The sequence below is a fragment of the Aptenodytes patagonicus genome, chromosome 2, assembly GCF_965638725.1.
Source record: "Aptenodytes patagonicus chromosome 2, bAptPat1.pri.cur, whole genome shotgun sequence".
In the NCBI taxonomy this organism is placed as follows: Eukaryota; Metazoa; Chordata; class Aves; order Sphenisciformes; family Spheniscidae; genus Aptenodytes; species Aptenodytes patagonicus.
The window spans coordinates 59,777,572-59,799,570 of NC_134950.1; the positions used below are offsets into that span (position 1 = coordinate 59,777,572).

General features: G+C 40.0%; 1 protein-coding gene across 2 annotated transcripts in view; it reads left to right on the forward strand.

Annotated features, from left to right (window-relative positions):
• LDLRAD4 (low density lipoprotein receptor class A domain containing 4) overlaps positions 1–21,999 on the forward strand; it is a 199,258-nt gene that overhangs the window by 36,491 nt on the left and 140,768 nt on the right. For both annotated transcript variants that reach the window (XR_012994631.1, XM_076330031.1), the window contains exon 2: positions 1,257–1,397. Coding sequence is in view for 1 of the 2 variants with exons in the window: in XM_076330031.1 (XP_076186146.1) it covers positions 1,257–1,397 (141 nt within the window). In the remaining variant the exon portion in view is untranslated. The remainder of the gene's footprint in view (positions 1–1,256; positions 1,398–21,999) is intronic.

A 21,999-nucleotide genomic window follows, 5' to 3' on the forward strand; every position in this document is an offset into this window, starting at 1 on the left:
GTTTCTGGAAGTGACATTTAAATGATCAGTTTAGCAGAAGGGCAATGGACTTTTAATTATCAACCAGAGTAGACATCCTTAGTACATAACACCTTATTTAAATACTGAGGTATTACAGCTTCAGACAAAAGACAAGCCCTGTCTGACTGGGCTCTGAAAATTAAGGAAAAAACATGCAAGATGACAAGGCACTGGACTTTAATTCACATAAAAAGCTACCACTGGGTAGCACTTACTGAATCTTTACCAGTAAACAAAAGGCCAAGGATGGAGGTAATGTCATCCCTGTCAGAAGGGGTAACTGCGTAGCTCTCCTGTCGGTGTAAAATTTGCATGGGAGACAAGGTAAGGAGTTTTTCCTTGACTTTTTTTTTTTTAAGAGCTAGAGATCAGTCTAGTGAGGTATCTTACACAGGATTAGTTAGGCAGCCTGCATCCTCTTGCAGAGAAAGGGAGAGAAGTAAGAAGGAACTTGAGGTAACAAAGTTTTTGTTTAAATACTTGGTCTCATAGGAATTGTTCTCATGACTGAACCATATTTAGGGGAAACCATTCATTCTTTGTAATGAACAAAATGTAAAAAACACAGCATGCCTGCGTATAGTGTTCAGACACTTTATAGAGGTTTTAGAAGTTTACTGACTTTGTAGAGCAAACTGGCATGTGGGAATTCAATGTGCAGACACTGAGTGCATGATTGTAATTAGTTGGGAGACTGGCAAATTGGCTTTAGTAAGGTAGTTAAGGAATAATTGTCTGTGTCTGGACAGGATTGTTCCTGGTTACATACTATACTGTTGCCTTACAGCTGATGCTGGTTTACATTGTGCAAGACTTTTTTTAATATGGGACAATTAGTATTTTTATTCATAGTGCTGTCTTGCCGCAAATATGCAAGGTGCCACACAAACATGTAAGAGAACATGGTCTTTGTCCTAAGTGAATTGTAATCAACATGAACTACAAAAAAATATTGTCTGTTTTTTAAGAAGAAGAAGTTGAATTTCCCCAAATGGCGAATCGGGTTTATTAGTGGATTGATTCTGGTGATCTGGAATGTGTCACATATATATTTATATGTGCAATGCTTACAAATACGGTATTACTCATTTTGGGGATAAAGTGCCAAAGACCTGTCCACCGTGATAGCATCTGCTTGAAAAATATTGCCTTTAATATCAGTCATTCTAGCAGTGAAGAAGGTAAGCACCAATTTCCTCACAAATTTTTGTTTTGGTTTCTTTTTTGCCTTTCAGAGTGCAAATTCACCTGCGCCAGTGGTAAATGCTTGTATCTTGGTTCATTGATTTGTAACCAACAGAATGACTGTGGGGATAACAGTGATGAAGAGAACTGTCTGCTTGTAACAGAGCATCCACCTCCAGGCATCTTTAGCTGTAAGTACTGGCTCTTTGTGTGCATCCGTGTGTGTATGTATGTCGAATATGTCTGTTTACCTCAGAAACCAGTCTGTTCGGAAACCTGGTCTGCAGTATGATATCTGGGGGGGGATGAGACAGAGGAAATAAATACTGTTTTTCTCTGAACCAGCAGGGATTTGTAACACGCTTTCTCTGTGTTTCTAAACCTGGGAAGTTGTAGTTATGTAAAGGGAGTTTGTGCTGCAGACATTGAGGTTATAATCATATGGATCATACGTGGCTTCTGAGAAAGAAAGCATAATATATAAATGATTAAATAATTTGTTTTCCAAGGCTCTAAAAAATATTTTATGCTTTGTGACTATCAAGAAAGTTGTAATCTTTCCAGTTATCATTCCTATTAATCAAATATATTTTATTAGTGCTGCGATCAGCATCATTTGGTAGGTCACTGAGCTTTTGTAGGTATATATTTAAAGTACCTTTAGTTGCTATTCTTTGGTGCATAAATATCTCAAACGGAGTGCCAGAGTTTATCACCAGAATTTCTCTCTTAGTGCTTTGCCCTCAGTGATGTACACTGAAATCAAACTTCGATTTTGTTTTTGTATGTTCTGCAATAATTTATTTTTACACCACAATTCAGCTTTCTGGATGGGGGAGAAATTTTCCAATAATGCTTCTGGTCTGCAAGTACAATAGGAGTGGTGTTACATTACGTACTGCTTTCCAAATGGTTTGGTTCTGCCAATACAGACATCCCTCAGCACGCTGTTTCACCTCTGCTTGTGACTATGGCTTAGGAATATCTGTGTTGTTATGTTGTTATTAATAATAGGAATTATAAGCAGCATGTATCTGTAATTTTTGTAACGAACGCATGTGCCATTAAGCAGGACAGAATCACTGGAGTGGATTCGTAATAGAAGATGAAGTCAGGTGTTGGATATACGCCTTTCTTCCTCTGCCCTCTAACCTCCAAATGAACATGTTTCTAAACGTCGTACTGTCAATGCTTTTAAATCTTGTACTTTGCAGTACTTTGGTACCTCTGCAGTGATTTCCGAGGTTTTGAAATAATAATGGCCTACATATGCTTTTATGCTACTTCATTTTATTTTTGTCTGGATTTGTTTTTTGGAGTGGAACTCTTTCCAAAGCCCCAGGACTAGCCATAGGCTTTGGTGATGGGTCCAGATCAAAATGTCACATGTATTTGCCCATGAACTTAGGCTAACCTTGGCATTTGAGTTGTAAAAAAGTTATGCCTTATTATTTGTGCATGCAAAACTTGTGAGCATATCTTTCAAGTTCAAATAGAGGCGTTTTTTTGACTGGGATACTGTACAGCTCTTCTCTTAAACCAAGCCAGCACAACCGTTTGCCCAAAAGGAGCCATGAAAACCACTGCAGATGGAGGGAAGGACTTTGGTAACAAGCAGCAGTTGGGGCATCGCAGGTGGTTGCCCTGCGCGGCCGTAGCATGACGGTGGCACCCTGTGAGTTCCTAGCTGGAGCTCCTAGGTGGAGCTCCCAAAGCCTCCTTCAGCTTGAGGTCTGGTTTTTCAGTACCCCTCCATCCTTGTGGCAGTCGTGCAGTAATCACAGCAGCGTGTTGGCACCACATGCTGGCCTTTTCCTCAAAAGACCTTTGGACTGTAGAAATTGTTACTTGCTTGATCCAGGATCTGCAAACTTCCTGGTCTCCCCCTAAGCCACATCCCTCCCTTCAGGCGTTGTAGTAGGTCAAGAATGTGAAGCCAGGCATGCCTGAAAGGGAGCGGCGCTGGGCAGCTGGCAGGTCATCCTCCTCGCCTCCAGCAGCGTAAAGTTTATCCGGACCAAACATGACAAAATGTATCTGCAAAAAACCTTCAGCAGCACGTTTCCTACTGCTTGCACAGGAACTTCAGTTGGCGTGTTTCATGATCCTGTCTCTGGAAAGTTGCGCAGGTCGAAGTGGTGGCATTTCTCTCCCTTTTCAGTGGACGTGGAGAAAAATTGTTTGCTTCCTTCGCAGATCAGCCTTTTACAGATGTGAGGACTGTCACCACCCATCTGTCAGTTACCCTCTGGGAGGGTTTAAAATAAATAAATAAAACCAAGTTCCTTCACATGAATTATGTTTCCTTAAATCTGTTATATTTGTTCATTTTCTCTGACTCCTCCTAAAACATGGTGTCCAGTAGTCCTGCTACTTCAGACCTCCCCAGTGCTGAGTGAAGAGGAATAATTAGGTAAACAGTCTTATTAAGTCCTTCAAGAACTGTATTTGCTGGTTTTGTAACAACATTGCAAATGAGGAGTTTGTAGAGGGAATATTTGATGTATTGCTAGGAGCATTTGGAAGTGTTTTACTTTTTGCTTACCTTGTGGCAGAGAGAGTGGTTCATTATATGTTGCGTTTGGGGATTTTGATAGTGACTGTACTTTTTCATTGCAATAGGGACTGTGCGACAAGTGCTGATAAATAGAGGGACTTCTGTTTTAAATAAAAAAGCAAAACCCAGTGAAACAGGGTCCTAATGGTGAAACACAGAGAAAAACGATCGAAGCCAGATGGAAAAATAATACAACCATAAACAGTATTTAAAACAAATGAGGATTAGTGATATTTATCATGTTCTGGCTGTTAAACAGGCTGTTACATGGTAGAAATCAGTGCCAACTGGTAATAGGAAAGAGCATTATTATGAATGTGGCAGTTGGTTGTATTTGGTTATTCCAGCCTTGAAAAAATGTTTCTAGAATACTTGTTGAAGTGAGGTCCCCAGGCCTTAGAGGGATGACATGTTGAATTAAGGAGCTTGTGCATGCTTTTGCTCAATGGTTTTAATGGGGATCCCTACTAGAGTACACCAGAGTATATGTGCTTGAAATGTCCCAGCTGACGAGGCTACTTTCCAACACATGTATTCATTGGCCTCTAATTAGTGAAGAAGGTAATACAGCTCTGTAAGAAGAAAATGAGTGTTAAAAAGAATCACTTGAGGAATTTTAAAGCAGGAATTTCTTTCTGGTCAGTGTTATGTATCAGCTCTGTTCTTGCATCTTCTTGCTTGTGCACAGTTCTTGAATGGGCAGGAAACTGTTGAAAGGAGCCACGTGTTAAGTGTGTGCTGGTCTACGTCCGAGCAGGGTGGCCTGTTTCTCCCTGGTACTGCTCTTGTCTTTACCGAGAGCACGTTGGCACTACTGTGGTATGCCTTCTCCTCTGCCGTTTCTTCAAAGAATCCCTTTCTCATACTGTATTCAAACCTTCTATCCTCCTATGGTGGAAAAAATACGCATCTCATTTCACAGTAATACATAGACTGCCCCCCAAATGATGTCTAAATAAATAAATTTTCATATGGAAGTTCTGCTGCAGTTTATTTAAGCAGTATGTGCCATGTTAGCGGTAGCCCATATTTCCTGGCTACTGAAGCATTTCTCATTTGTGTCCTTGCCAGCAGCCAAATCCAGAATGTCTCATTGGAGCTTATTGTTTAGTTTAGTTAAGTTGCATGAGCAGTGGTATAGAAAGATACTTTTTGTGGGTGACCTGCTCTCTGGATCTCATGATTATAGCAGACGCTATCTCATTGTGTTAGAGGAGTTTAAATCTCCCAGACCTGGTGTTCCTCTCTCCTTGCTATTCTTATCTGGCTCCACTGTGAAAGCTGTTAATTCAGTCTTTTAAATGTTGCTACTGAACTCAATAAGATGTCTCATGTGTGCAAAGTTAAACAAAACGTGTATTTCTGCAGCCCTTTGGTTTTATTAATTTTCCTCTGCTGACTTGTAGGTAGGGTTTCTTTACGCTGCTACATGGGCAGTTTAGTCTGTATAGCACAGAGAAATTGGAGGGCAGCCGGGGAAAATCTGCACCAGCTCCAAGGTGTGTTAGAGTCTGATTTTAGACAACACAAGCTGCAATCCAGCAAGTTGGTCAAAACACATGCTAAGGCATTTAAGACGAACATGTTAAGGTAACAGCTTGCTTGGTTTACATTGGGATTTTTAACACAGGTTTGGTGATGCATGTTGAAGCGTACCTCCCCCTCCTCAGTGAGGACACTCTGGGATTACCGCACATTTCCCCACAGGTAGCCTCGTGCAAAGTAGCCCGTGTCAACTTTCGGTAGGTCCGCTTAGTGTTTTTATTTTCATCAACTATGAAGACTTACTGATTGAGATAATAGAGATTACTGTTCTTTTAACACTACTTGGAGGTCAAGGGTGTATTTAACGGCACAAAGCCATGATAGGAAAAATGAGATGAAGAGCAGGATTTTAAACATTGCAGACTTGGCCTTGGCGGCAGCTTGCCGCTCCACGTGACCTGCAAAATTTGGACTCCGAGGAATTGAAACAATGTGCCTGCTTCTAGCAGGACACAGTTCATTTGTTCGAGCATTTCCCTTTGTTTTGCAACAAATGATCAGCCTGCCTTGTCCTGCTAAAAGTAAATTAGATTTTGAAATGGGAAGCGTAGTCTGTTGTCTGTTTGCAGACTGCAGTATCCACGTAATGTCTAATTGAGAAGGGTTGCAATGGTGGAGATTTTAGTTCTTCAATTGTTTGGTGGAAAACAGTACAGGTAGTTATCTCTGCTGTGATCTGTATGTGTTCATGGGCATATGAAACACAAATATTGACATGCATGAGAATTTGAAGAAGAATAAATAAAATAAGGGGGAACAAACCCTCCTTGTCATGTGAAAATTATGTCTACATCAAATTTCAAGTTGTCAGCATTGATGGAGGTGATGTGTCATGGCTGTTTTGGCATAGAAGAGTTTGCTGTAGGAGTTCATTTTCCTCTGCAAGGTAAAAAAACCCAAACAAATCAAATATATAGCTCTCCCTTTCACCACCCCCACCTACTTCTGTCAGCTCTGAGCCTTGTAGGGATCTGCAGGGGGTTGGAGAATGATTCTGTTTTAAAAACAAAAAGCTCAATCAAAGGAAAATATTTTGTTTAAAGAGACCTTTGGCATCCCCCTCTGACTGTGACACTGAATTTGCGCAGATAAAAACAACCACTTAGATTTACATTTTGATTGTGCTTCTGCTTTCATGTGTGCCGGGCTGTCCCACTTCAGGTGAAATTTATCCATTTCTTTAAATATTTAGCAGTCTAGCATTGATGTTAATGAAAGTCTGGCACTGCTATTTTGAGCATTGCAACAATGATAGTAATTTTCAGTGTCAGATTACTGCTTCTCGGAGGAAAAGGGAGATGGGAGGAGGGAAGAGCGAAAGAAAAAAAAAAATTGTTTCGGGTCTAATAGAGTTTGTCATCAGCCTGGCTGTGCCAGACAGATGGATCATGAATACTGTCTAGACGCTCTCTGCCTGAGTGGAGCTGTGGTCTCTAAGGACAAGCAATGAGACGCCGGCTTAAGTGACTGGGGAAAGTCAGGACGTGCTCCCCTCTAATCAGATAGCGGTTGGGGCTGATCCTGCCCCACCGGGCGGGAGGAGAGGCCCCGCTGGTGCTGGGAGCCGGTCAATACTGATCTCAGCTGAAACTTGGCTATCCTGGGGCTTTAGGGGGGAAAGGAGAGGGGTGGTGTTACGATGCTATTGATTTCGGCTGCATCTGCCCAGGGACTGTGGGGTGATTTAGCTGGGAGTGTAGATCTCGGGAGGGGGTGGATTGGGAGAGCCATCATCTGGCCGTAAAGCACGTGCATAAAACTGCTCCGTCACCTGTATTTATTGATTGGTTTAGTCACAGTATACGCTTGAAAATGCTTATTTACTTGCTTACTTTTTCTTGATTTGGCCCACTTGTTCAGAAGGATTCCTCTCTTCTCCCTACCTGGGGCTCCGTATGTCCCGGGCTGTTAAGATGAGGTTACGTGAGGCTGCGTACAGTTTGGAAGGGAGAAACTGTGTTAACCAGGTGAGACCCGTAGCCTAGGGCGGATCTTGCGCTATTTAGTGATCTCTCATGCTGCTACTTGTCCTTGCTCTGTCACTAAGTACAATTAATGATAAGGAAATAAAAATTTCTGATGTAGACAGATAAATATTTTTTGACTGGTGGAGTTGTAACAAAAACTTAATTTGATACATATGCTAACTTATTTAAAAAGCAAGAGGTTCTCTGGGTTTTGTGTTACAGAATAAGCCATAGTGTTCTGGATTTTAGTTCTGTGTATATATAACTAAATACTAGATATTCTTATTTAGAAAATCCAGTTGGTTTTCAGCCTATAGTGCAGTCTTGTTTCTTAAAGTGCTATAAGCAGGTTCTGTGCTTTGTTTTGAAATAATTTCATCTTTGCATATTTTTGAAGCACATCATGGAACATCAGCAATTAATATGAGCTTGAAAATTTGGAAAAAAAAAAGCAAAACGTTAAGGTGAATTTTGTGTTTGCCTTTAATATTTTGTATGTCTTTTTAAAAATACTGTATTTCCTAGTGTTTAATAAATGAAGTAGAATGCTGGTCCCTTGAATTCTGTAATAAAACTGCAGTGGAATTCAGTAATGCTGGAATTTACCCATTCTTCATCCAGAGCCTTACAGTATTAGCAACTTGGACAAGCCAGACACACACGTACGTGGCCAGTAACAACCATGAAATATGCCGGTACAATGTCAGGTATTTGCATCTGCTTACAAACAGGGCTGAACTCAGCTCCTGGTAAGGAATTTCTATTTCACAAAGTTTCCAGCTGAACATTAATTATATTTTTACAGTTAATGAGAAAAGAAATAAAAGCTCACAGTGCCCTGCAGATGAAAATGTGGGCATTTCAATAGCTCTGAAATGCTATATTATTCATTCGCAAAGTATGTAAGTCAGTTGTATCACCTTTAATCAAGAGCTAGAAACAACATTTGTTAGAACTGTTCGTGTTTGTTCTTCATACACCTTTCATTCACCCCTCCTTCAATTCCTGTTAGCTTTTAGGAAACTTCATTTAGTACTAAACATTACTGTTTAGTACAGTTATGCCTGGTAATGCTTTTGCTTTCTCCTGTCTCCTTTTTCTGCCACTGATTCTTTACAGATGCAGAAGACAATTTTAAGTGCTCAAAGTGTACAGTGTATTAAAGTCTTCATTCAAAGACTGATTTTCATCTATCTGACAGAGTGCCTAAACTTCAGGCTGGAAATCTCAGAGCAGTAGTGCCAGGCATCAGTTACGATGTGGCTTTCTATCTTACAGGTATGGTTGACTGCAAGAGACAGGAGCTCCTTGTGGACCAGTATGAGGCAGGGAAATGGCATCCCACAGACTCTGAGGGCACCCTTTTTCAAACTGTTCTCTCCACCAGAAGTGCATGGTAGCAAAAATACTTAATAAATGCAGGCCTAAAACTGAAGTACAAAAACCACAGCACAGTATCATACCACAGGCACAATTCTCCCCCTGGAGAGAGGAAGAGAATAAACTGCAAGACAGTTATTTTCAGACATTATTTCATGTACAACTAGTAGGTGCTCAAACACGACATCAGAAATCATATAGAGTGGAACTGAGCAACTCGTTGATTATATTTTCAGGGCACATTAATAAGTATTGTTCATTGCTGTCCTTCTTCTCTACATTTTCATTTGCAGGGGTCACTGTACAGTGCACTAGGAGCTGCCTGGCTAAACCTCTGTGAGTTTTAGATGCAGTTCTGAAATCCTCCAGTGTGAATTTTAAAGCCACCGCTCTCCCTGTCATTCATTCACATCGGTTATCACTGGTAAATGCTCATTAGGAGCACTGCATTTGTGCTGTGTTTGCACTTGGCTAATAGAAGCCTAGAGGCACAGTCACAAACTATTTCTTCTGTACAGCATTGGAAGCTGTTCAGGTGCTTAGGCAGTATGAAGATTACTTATATTTTCATATGGTTTAAAGTGTTTCAGAGAACCTGCTTTTAAGGCAGCTTTTTTAAAATAAAAAATAATTAAACAAATCTCACAAAAAAGGGATGTAGAGTCAAACTGGACGACCTTCCTTCTCTAGGAATGCTGCAGACTGTGATGTTTGATTGCATTTCATTCTGCAGATGCATATCTGGCTCTATCTCCAGAAACTCTTCATCTCCCTAATGAAATGAACCACCTTAATTTTTCTTAAGCAGGCTCATCTTCTTTGGTTTTAAAGTAACAGCTGAGATGAAGATGAATTGGGAGTTTGCTTGTATGTTCTGGGATAAATAAATGCCTACTGAAAAATTTGTCTGAAGTTTCCGTGTAGCTTAACATATAGCATCATGTTGGTGCTCAAAGAAATCTATGCTTTTCAGTGATCTCTGTTGTCTGTATTGTGTGTGAAATGATGTTTTTCTATATCATGTAGTGTTTAACCAAAGCATGTTGCTTTGGCCATTAGTGTGCAGTTGTTTTTCTCAGACTGGAAAGTCTGAGAAACCCTATTTTCTCTCATTTTGCAAGTGCTTGAAACCAGCGTAAGCCAATGTTGCCCCTTGTGGTTGCTCCCTCACTTGTGCAAATGCTTGTGCAGCCACACAGGAATTGGGTGGGAGACCTGATCTGGTTCTGATGAACTCTTGAGAAACTTCCACTTTGTTTCAGCCAGTGTCATGTCTTTGATTCTGTTCTCAGCTCAACTGTGCAAACTCTTCTGCCAGCACAAAGCAGAGGGCAGTAGAAGTGGCTGCATTCAGTGGTGGTTTATCCTTGACAGGTTTAAGGTTTCTGTGAAACTGTAGTGTTATTAAATGCCTTAGTCCTTGCTTCACTAAAGCACATGCTTCAAGACCTTTCCCTGAATAAAAGAGAGTTTGGAAATTAAGAGCTAATTGTTGCTTTCCCCCTTCTCCCCGTTCTGAAAATCTCATCATTTGTCACTTTTTGTTATGGAGAAATGAAACAGAAGAATGAAGCATCAGAAGGGGTCTCTCATGACCATTCATGGGCTTGGGTTCATCTGGAATAAACCCATACTAGTAGAATGCAATATAACATTTCTTTTCAGTAACAAAGTCCAGTTTGGCTTAAGATGTGGGGCTTTATTGGAATAATGTTAGCTAGTTAAATGAGTTCATAGGAACAGCTGTCCTGGGTCAGATCAAAGGCCCAGCTAGCCCAGTATTGAATCTGGCACTGGTCAGTTGCAGATGCTAAGTGAAAGAGTATAAGCAAATTAGATTAACAGTTGTGCTTTTCCCAGTAAACCTGATTCCTTGGAAGAATGCTGCACTGCTCTGAGAGTGAAGAGCATGGGATTTCTGCCCTTCTGAGAGAATTTGGCATTTAGAAAGGGCAGGAACTGAGATGAAGAGAAAATGTCTCATTTCGTAAGTGTAAGAACAAGAGAAGATCCATCAACGCTTTGCTAACCAGTAGATGTGTGGGCATGTTGGTTTCTTCTACATTCAGCACATGGTTTTCATGTTAAGGCTTTTTGAATGTAGGACGCAAGCTTCAAAGTGCTGAATTCATGTGAACCTGAAAGACTATTTGCCTGGGTCTTTTCACTTATTTTGTGAGGAACAGATATTTTTAATTTCTGTAAGCTTACTGTTTTTTCGGAGTGGTGTGGGGGGGTTTTTTGGTTTGTGGTGTTGGATTTTTTTTGGTCAGGATTTGTGGACTGTGTGACAGCTTTATATTTAATAGTGAACCAAGTTCTTCTTGTGATGAAAGTAGGCTTAAATTTGGCTTGGTTTAAAAAAAATAATGCACACACAGAGCCTACTGCATGTAGAAAACACGGTTGTCACCTGTGACTGTGTAGCACACCGGCATCAGATACTGTGGGAGCACGTGTGTGTATATTACAGCAGGCTTGCACTTACTTTTGTTTTATTCACATGTATGTCTTACGCAAACGTAAGGAGTGAATACAGACTAGTTAGCATTAAGAAATTTATTTAGACCATAAATTAGACAGTTGACCAACTATTTATACTGAGCCACTGTAAGGAGCTGAAGGAAAGCAGTAGATCAGGAGAAAGTGAGTTGTTAAATTAATTGCATTTTGTATGTGATAGATGACTTTTCTCTAAGTTACAATACAGACTGAGGCTAGAGAGGGATGTACGTAACACAGCGTTAGTCCAACCATACACGATAAGATCACAGTTGTACTTATCTTTCCAGCAGTATTGCTACACTGGTAGCATCCTCTTTACTTCTCCTCAGATTTCTCCCTCTTCTTTCCTTCTGTTTCAGTATTGCTGTGTAATAGCTTCATAAGATTAAGGACCTGGGGGGTGTAGAGATAATAATGACGCACTATGTGAATACTGAGTCTGGCACCTAGTAGCACCTTGATAGAAATAGAAAGCTGTGATCACAGTATTAAAATATGCTAACAAGCTGAAGGAGCTAATGGACTGAATTTTTACAGTGCAGATGTTCATCCGGCACTTGTGCTGAATGCAATAACAAATGTGTGGGGGCTGATGGTGATATTATTGTGTTCTTGGCAGCACAGTCCTCCAAAACAATCTTTCCTTTCTTTTATATTTTACCAAGATTTAGAATGTTCTTTTTTGTGGTCTAAGATACCGAATGTAGGTGTGTATAAACAAATGGGTATGACTAAGGCTGGCTGGGCTAGGGTTGTCTTTATTCAGACGGGGGGTTCTATGAGAATGGATGCACTGCTGTATGTGATGGTGGGAATCAGTTTCTCAGTTCTTGAATAGTTCATGCTCTACATCTCCTACTAAATTTCAGATAGTTTCAAAACCTAGCTCATCTGGCCAGAATAAACCATGTGCTTTGAGAAACTGTAGAGCCACGGACTGATGTAAGGGTCATCTCCCTGTGTTTTCCAGAGGAGAGTCGGTAGTCTTCTGGAGAACAGTCACAGTGGCCTGTATTTCAGTCCAGTACCTCAGCCTGGCCACCCATCTCATGGTACTTCACATATTCAGTCTCTTCTCTCATGTTCAATGCTTTGCAGCTAATGCCAAGAATGATAATTGCTATCTTGCAGAACCTTTCAGCTGTTTCAATAGGAAAGATCTTGACTTCTTTCCAGCAGATTCGGATATTCCAGAAGAAAATACCATTCGTACCAGTCAAAGATTTGCTAGACAATGTTGGAAATCATTATGTTGCAAACCTGCTCTTTTTTTTCCCTCCCTGACAAAGGTACTGGCTTGTTTGTTTTAATTACCAGGATGAAAGGTGCATGTGGCTTTTGTTTGTAATAAGCTGCAGCTCTCAGTGTGAATACCTGTCACTTTTGATAGGCTATTACAATGTAGATGATCAGTCAGCTGGCCGGGAGTATTTGGGGCTGGTGGTGCTCCTCCAGCAAATGCATTTACTGTGCTATATAACACAGGTTTCAAATCACGTCCCCTTTTGACAAGCCTATTATATAATGTATGGGGAAAGGAAATTCCACTGATGTTAGAAAACCAGAGGAAGGACTGAAATGATGCGAAGAATGGAAGACTTGGTGATCAGTGAATAGGTCTTGCCAACAATTCCAGGTTTGCTTGGCATCTTTGCCACAGACTTCCTGTGTAACCCTGAAGAAATCCTTATTGGTTTTCTTCCTTAATTTCTTTATTTATAAAATGGAGACAATGATGTTCGTCTACTTTGCAGAAGTAATAAAAGATGATGAAATTTTTATGTGGCTGAAGAAACATGCAAAGAGATGTTAAGCTGTGTAATAACCTCAGAAATATTGGTATTATATTGGAAAAAATACAATGATAAGCTGACAGAATTTAAAAAAAAAAGTTTAGAAAGTATGTGCTTTATATTGTATATTAACATTAGCACATACTGTCCAATATTAATAAATTTATCTTTAATTTTTCACTTGTATGTCAACATCTAAGAGCAAGGAAATGGATATGCTAAATAGTTTCTAAGTAGGTATATAAAAAGTCAGTTTGCATTAGAATGTGACTAGAGACAGGAGAATAGGAGTGAGTTTCATCAGTCAACTATAATTCCACAATTGGAGCAGAATATCTTAAAAAATGGTGAATGTAATGCAATGTAATATTTGGTTGTGTGTTAGTGGAGTCTGAAGAGGAATATCAGAAGGATTTAATCAAATGAGGTCAGCAGTCAACAGAATGATGGATGAAATTCAATCTTGATTAATGCAAAGTAATTCATTCTGGAGGGGAAAGTATGTGCTATTAATGCAGTTTATTGGATCCTAATTAATTGTGTAATTTAAGGAAAAGGACCAAAGCATCACTATGAAGGGCTGAATGAAGACCTCTTTAGAGAATATAGTTGTGGTCAGATAAAATATTTTGAATCAATACAAGTAGGATGTGAAATGTTACGATGCCATTACATAAATCAACATTTCACCTTTATCTAGAATGCTGTGTTCAAGTGTTGCTGCAGCAGATGTAGAAAACATCGGAAAACAGCAGAAAGAAGTTGTGAACAGACTTTGATATGAATAGAGACCAAAAAGTTTGGAATTGTTTACTTTTGAGTGTAGGTAAAGAGTGGGGAAATAAAAAGGTACACAGAACTATGGGTGTTGAACAGAAGGTGGGTCAGGAACTTAGGCTGTGTCGTAAGATTAGAAGATCGCTCAGTCCAATTCAAAGCTGATAAAAAAGAAATTTTTTCATACATCCTGTCTTCAGGCTGTAGACCTCATTACCGTGCGGTGTCGCTGAGGCAAGAATTTAGCAATAAAGAAAGGAAGCCTCTGAACACTGGGTCCACTTGTGTGTAGTCTATCCAGAGAGGAGTAGTTAGGAAATGTATAAGGCTGAGGTTTCAGGCATTAAACTTATTTCTAACTGTAAGATCGGGTTGAGAGCTTGAGAAGACATTTCCTCAGTCTTTTGGAGAACTGAACATCCTCATCCAGGAGGACAGCGCGTAGGTTCCCATGTGTGGTGTGACACTGAAGTCCATAGTAAGTGGCTTGGAATAGTGTTTGCATGCAGCTATGATGAAAGTCCTCATGTGCAGTTTCCCTGACTTAAGTAATTAGTGATACTGCATGTAACAGCCTTCCGTCATCTCTTGTAAAGCAGAAATCTGGACTGTCTTGTGTATATCTTTTTCATAGAAGGTGGTTAACTAGCGAGGCGGGCACGACGAGTTGCTCAACAAGTGAAAACTGTGGTATCTCTGCCAGCTGGTGCTGGATTACCTATTGCTCACCAGGCTCTAGCCCTGGGAGGGCTGTTGAGCACATCCGCAGCGCAGGAGAGCATGCTGACGGGAATCGTGTACTAGGAATTGCAGAGGAAGCCGGTTTAAGCAAGAAAGTTTTAGGATTAAATGTGTTGCAATATGGATTGGTATTTGATTCTTCGAAGCTTCCTACAGCCCTTCTGTCCATTAGGCTCGTGTAGTTAATAAATCAGACCTTCAGAAATGTCTACTCCTTAAATATAATGTACTGAACTCCAGATGTAAACGTTCAACAGTAGTGGACGACATTTGTAGATCTTCTCTTCTTGCAGGAGGCGATAACAGTTTCTATGCTTATTGCAACACAAGCCATCCATTAATTAGGACTTTCAGAGAAATGTGTGTAGGCTGTGAACATGCAGAGTGATGCAGAGAGGTGGGAAACAGATGTGTGGTCATGTATGCACCAGCCAGCTATTACTCAGATACCATCCGTCTGCTAATTAGCGGCTGGAATGTTGAATAACATTGGTGTTTGTGCGATTGCTTGAGTGCAGTCCTGCATCTGGTTTTCACACTTGTCTTAATCTCTATGCGGTACCGTAACTAACATGCTTCAATTAAAATTGTTTTGAAAGTGAAGTATCTAGAACTTCCTTGTTACAACAGATTAATTTCTTGGTGTAGATTACTGTTAAGTGTAGGGCCATCAGCTTTTTGTACCCTTGAAGGGACAGCATTGGGTTAACACAGGAGATGAAACCTGACTCATCCGTTTTGCCTCCTGTCATGCTAATGAACCCAGTGTGTGCCATGTCAACTTTAAACTACCCCCTTGATGATTCTCACTGTACCTCTTTCAGTGAAGAGTCAGCAAAGAGCAGCCAATTTCTGAACGGCCATAGCTGGGGGAAGTACGTGGTAATGTTACCTGTATGATGAACGGCTCCTTAGGAAAACTATTGCAATTTATCTAAAGTTCGTATTTTACTGTATTATCTCTAAGAATTTCAGTACAAAGTATTAGTATTTCCAATTGCTATACGTCCTAAAAATACATGCATGCATGCACACACATGTATATATATTCTAGAACAGTCTTTTTTCTTTTGTGAAGTCCAGATCCGTGATACATTTCAGCCCTGCCCATCATTATAGGAACAGGCAGTAACAAACAGCACAATTAGCGTTGCTACACTGGGGTTGTAAGTTATCTAGTACTCTATGCTGCGCTGCATTCCAGGTAAAAGGCACATCTGTAGATCAGAAAGAGCAACTCCAAATTCGCTGCCAGAGCATAAACACAGAGATGATTTTTCTGATCCAGTTTCTGCATTTGTAGAATGTTTCTTGCACTTTCCTGAAACAACTTCCTTCTTTATCCATATGAAAAAGCTTGTGAATTAGAAGAGCGCTTCTAATCTTCCAGGTAACTGGGGAAATAATCCCTCTTTCCCCCCTCCCCTTCTCCCCCTCCTTATCTTCCCTCTCCACAGAATGCTAAAACATTGTTTTTCCTCCCACAGTTGAAAGGTGTGTTTTGCAGAATACAGATGAGTTATTTGTTGGCTAGCAAAAAATAAAGCGAAACAAGAGACATGTCTTTCAAGTACAAATGGGGCTTTGGAGATCTCTGTTGGAAAGCCTAATTTCTACACGAGCACAACTGTTTCTCCATATTGCCTGGAACACTTCAGTTGCATATTTGGCCACACTGTCTATTATGGATTCTATAAAGACATCATTTGTCAAGCTAATAACTGTGTACAAAAATGTTTATGCACAATAAAAATGAATTTCAGAGGTCTTTGAATTGCACCCACAGATACAAAATTTTGCAGTACTTTGCAATATACTGAGCTGGATTAGACGATAGTAATAATAATTAGGATTCCTTTCTCCATTCTGCAGGAATGGAGAACTTAACTGAACTTAACTACTTGTTTGAACCATATCAGTTAGATTTTTTATTTTTAATACTTCTAATTTTTGGCCTCTCTAGTGAGGAAGCTGAAGTATTTCACTGTCAAGACCTTGCTTGCAGAGTGTGTTTTTCATTACACTGATGGTCTCTGACTTAAAAAGAGTGATAATAGACTTTATAGTATATTCTACCTAGGTGGATAACTGGTTATTGTAGGAAATGTATTTAGCTAAATAGAAAATTTACCTTACTAAACTACAGACTGCATAGGCTCTTTATAGAAATTCTTTTCTTTAATTATGTCATATATAAGCCATATTCAAAAGGTATGTTTGTCCCTGATTTCAATGGCAGTTGAGTCGCTTAAGTAGGAGCTAGACACACAAATATCTTTCTATATGTGACCACAGTAGCTATTTAAACTAAGGATTTAAGTAGACAGAACGTAATTATCCCCGTTGCAAGACTAATACACAAGGGAAAATGCCACAGGATTTTGTAATAGTGACAAGTGGTCAAGACATTACTTTTATGCTATGCTAGTTTTACCAGCTGTGTCTCATTCCATTATTCAGACCGACAGACAGACACACACCTCTCTTCTAATTAATTATAGTTGTCAACCAGTGGGGGAACAAAAACAATTCCAGAGGTGATTTTCCAGAGAAAATCTGATTACAGAGTGGGCCCACCAACCGCTAGAAATCTGCAGATATGAAACAGCTTTTTGAGGTTTAAAAATCTGTGTTCATCACATGAATCTTAAAAAGAAATGCAGTTATTGGGATTTTCTTAGTGATCTGCTCATCTCAGAAAAAAAAAAGATCGGAAAAATACTTTGGGTTTTCTGCCTTATGTTGTGCGTGAAGCTGCATCTATGCATGATTCATAGTGGTACAACATTACTCTGGGGGAAACAAGGCGAAGGCACGGGCACTGTGTGTTGGAAACCAGGGTTTTAAGTGTTACTTTCAAATGGACAGGTATAGGTGATGATCCCACATAACTTGCATTCCTAAACTGCTGATCTTTAAAAAACCCTGTATATTCCACATGGCATAATATTTCCACACCAACGGTGTATCACTCTGTGCGGTGAAGTACAGTATTGTGACGGAGAGCTTGCTGACCATAAACGGTGTGAAATTTAAGTGAAATGAGAACAGCTATAAATACACGGGTGTTTGAAGATTGTAGCATAGTGTTGGGGTTCTTTTTTTTCCTTCTTTGGTAGAGGGCTGGGATAGAAGATGGTCTTTTAAAGGTACTTGGTTATAAATAGGAGCAAGCATCTAATCCTTTCAGTTGCAGAGGTGTTTCTTTTCCATGTGATTGAATCACTTGGCCTCCTGAAGGCATCAGCCCTGGTCTCTGAATCCTACCACTGGCCTATGAATCTTGTCAGTATCTTCTTTAAAACAGGAATCAAAGCAACACCTTGACTTTGTAGCCTCCGTTTGATTCCTTCACAGGCTGTTTGCTGGGCCTGCCGCCCCTTGGCAGCCGTAGCATATTGAAAGTAGACGTGGATAAAACATGTTGTATTTCATGGACGTGAAGCCTTCACCTTGCACTGCAGTTTTACACAGTATTTCCACTGCTTATAGGAGTAACTCTATTCTGACAGTTACTGTCAGAATTTGTTACATTACATGTTTATAGTGTACATGGCCTGGAGGAGGTCCCTTTAGCTGACCTTAAAAGACTTGAGACTTCCACAAAATACTACATTGACATATTAAAACAGTGACAATCCTTAGAAAAAGCAGCTGGGCCTTTTGGGTGTGTCCATGAAGGATGGAGAAACAGGGATAATACTAGTCTGTGAGCGAACAGATTGGGTGAGATTTGGTAGAGAGACTGGAAGATGGATAACTTGCGGTAGGCAGAGCCAGTCAGTCGCTGGGAAGAAAGCAGGTGTGGCAGGTTGTGGGAAGAAAAAGTTGCTGGATTTCCCAAAGACATCGCCCTGCCTTGCGTAGCTATTGCTGTCCGAAACTCACTGCGTGTGCACATGTTCCCAGTCGCGCTTCCTGCTGGTTGTCTTGAAGTCAGTTTATTATAACTCCCTGGGATTTTTGCTTCCTAGTATTTCTGCAGAAATCGTGTAGGTAAAACCGAACAGTCGGCCCCGGGGTTCATGGTGCTGAGTTTGCAATCAGCTGCTCTGCGTGTGCGCATTAATAGCGAGGATGTTGCTCCAGATGGAGCACCGCAGATTCTCGTTTATTCAGATAGAGTATTTAGAGCACCTGGTTGTACTTGCTGTGTTTTCATGAAGAAAACAAGAAGCAATAATTCATCGTTTTAAAAACCAGTAAAAGCAATTGGGAAATTAAGTGGTACAGGATTAGGGTCCTAATTGCTCATATATGGTGTCTCAGCTCAGGTTAGTGGTGAAAATAGACCTCATTCTTACGTGGCATTATTCCTTTCACGCCTAAATTAGGCAGTGATTAAAAAGATCTATAACTGGAGTTGTTTGGGGCCCTTTCATAGGGCTGGATGGGAAGAACCTCACACTGAAATTACATGCATCGTGAACTGAGTCCAAAGGAGCTTCGTTGATTTAGCCCTGCTGGATATCTAATTATTCATCTTGTCTGTTACTTTCCTAAGTACTACATACAGACACTATTCATAAATTAAGAAAGAAAAGAACAAAAAAAAAGAAGTGTTTCAAGCATTGAGTGTATTTCAGACCTATGGTTGACTGGCAAATTAAATACCAGGGACCTGGCAGCGTGTGCACAGCTCCGGTTTAGCTGCAGCTCTGTTGGCCATGCTGATGGGCCTGAGGAAGAGGAAGAAGAGAAGGTAGACGTTATTGCCACCATTGGTGGTGGGGAGGGTTAAAAAGCATGAATGTGGAGGAAGCTGTGCTTTAATAGTATTTGTGTTTGTGGTATAAGTTGCTTCATGTCTTCTGTTACTTCAGCAAGTCTAGTACGAGGGGTTACTACTTTTCTTTTTAATTTCAAAAGAAGTTGATCACTAAACGCACAGAAGGCATCCAGGGAGGCCTTTTTGGTGCGGACATTCCGAGTAGCAAAACTGATACCTGGTAGCATAAAGGGGGCTCTTTTAAAATGTTTCTTGATGTAGTTAATACGTGTCACAGCAAATCTATATATTGGATAAGCTTCAGTAAATTCCAGGTTGGGAGAGAAGGATGTAAGGATTGCTGCTTGTGGGATAACAATACAGTATCTCTTAGTGATACACTGACAACTACAACTGATGCTGAAAATAAACACATTGAAAACAAATAGTACGGTGGTACCAGTTGTGAGGAGTTGGAATTCATGCTTGTAAGTAGAAGTACTAAACTCAGTAAATTGCTTTCCTCTCACTGAGTCATACCTACTGTTTCAGCTGCACGTTGCTGAGGAAAGCAGTGAAAGGGGCTCGTTAGATCCGGCTTCATCTCCTTTCGTTTCAATCAGCGCCAAGGCTGGAACTAGCCAGCGGTCTCCCCTCCTTCTTCTTGCTTCCTGCCATCTTTTGATGTTTTGCCTCCTAAAATCCTTTTAACCAAATCCATCCACTTCCTTCTGTTCAAAGTACGGGTGTTGCGACGTCCACTGACATCTGGAAATTTGACAGCTTTGAGCTTCCTTGCTTTCATTCAGGCACTTGGAGAGGGACAGCGAACCAGCAAGGCAGATAATGGAGTCATTTAGACTTCAGTTTCAGATAAAAGAATCAAGTTTGGTGACATATTCCAGTCTAACAGTATTGCTTCTGTTCTTTGTGGCAAAATATATTAGAATAAAACGAACAAAGAAGTATTCAGTGGTATATCTGCTGGATTTTTATCCTGCCCTGCATGGTACACCAGGTTTTGAGCCATGGGAAGTTTAATGAGAAAAATGACCTGTCAGTTTGGCCCTCTTCCCCCGCTTCCCTCTTTTCCCCCTCTTCCCCCTTCCCACTCTCCTGTTCTTTGAAATCGTCCCCCCCCCGGCCACTGTAGGAGGGGTTTTCAGGAGCCAGTTCAGGGTCAAAGTCTGGATTTTATAGACCCATGTCAGGTCACGGGTTACTTTGCATGAACGCGCCACTGTCTAATGAGCAGTTCCAGCTTAAAAGGATTTATATCTTCTTTAGAAACGTATTTATATTATTTAAACTTATTTATATTATCTCCCCAGAAAGAGGTAGTCTCCACAGTGTGCTGGAAGGGGCTGTGTTTACTGAAGAGCTCTACAGAGCTAGAACTCTGCTTAAAAAATACCCTCTTTATCACGAAGAGCTATTTTCTGGAAGCTTAAGAAGGTTTTTTGGAGAAGGTCATTTGGGTCTGTATTAACTTGAGCCGAGTTCTACAGATTTTTTCCACAAAACATAATATAAACTTTGTACATTCCCAGTGATAAGTCAAATGTTACAGCAAGCTGAAGGAGGGATTTGTACTCTGGGAAATGAAGCTCAACTGAAGCTTGGTGTGTTGTTATAGGTCTTCTCAGAAACGGGGTTCATTCAGCATGTTTAGTTAAATTCTCCAGGACAGCACTTATTCTTAGAAATAGATATTAATTAAACTGCTAAGTTGAAAAGGGCATGAAAGGAAAAGAGGGGGGAAAAAAAAACCCAAATAATTTTAGAAAGCGTCAGATGAAGTTCATTTAAACAAACTAATAAACTGATTTTAATTAAAATTAAGCTAATATTTATTAACATTAATACTTAATGCTGGCATGTATTCTATGTGATACAATATTTAATATAAAATATTCGTTAATGTCAAACTATTAAATAATTATTAAAATCCACTGTTGAATGAAGCCGCATGGATCTTCAAAAGCAGTTTTTGGACTTGTTTTCCTAATTCTGCTGAAATAATAGATGTTGCTCTCCCAAGTTTCCCATAAAACTATTTTTTGTATGTAAAATTTTTTGCTTTTATATGCAATTGGATTTAGGTCCTCTTCATTGCTCATGAAGAACTGGATTTGTACTTCCTACACCATGCCTACATCAGAGTGTTCCAGTTCAGTAGGTTTTAGTCATTCAGTCCAGAAAAAAAGCCTGGGAATTGGTTTCTTTGAATTCTTCTTAACGATTTTCAATAAAATGAGCACAATCGATTTCTTGTTCTTTTCTTGGAAAACTCCATTGCCTCTATGTTGTTTGGATTTCATTTCTCTCTTTAGACCTGCCTCCTTCAGCTGATTACAAGGAGATACGGCATGGTATTTTTTTTCTAAGTCGGCCTCGCAGAGACTAGTTTTGCTGCCTGAGAAAAGTGTCATCTTTTACCTCTTGCTAGTGTAGCTGCACTTCAGTATTTACATTTTCTTCTGTGTTTTTTTTTCATTACTGACTGTAACAAGTCCAAATTTACACTTATTTTAGAACGAAACTTTACTTTTGGACATGTGTACTGGAAAAAAAACAATGTATGCTTTTGCAAAAAAGAGTGGTTATAGTGAAACTAATTTTCTCCCCTAAAACCTTCCATGTGAAGTGCCCCAAAATTATTGTTCGATCTGGCTTGTCTGAGTGCTCAGGTTTTACTGCTTGTTTGAGTCCTCAGGTTTGGACCTATATCCTACCTCTTTATTGTTTAAAAAAAAAATATATTCTTGTCAGGTGAGCATGTGTTAAAGGAAAATGTGACCTATGATATGACCTTGTAAA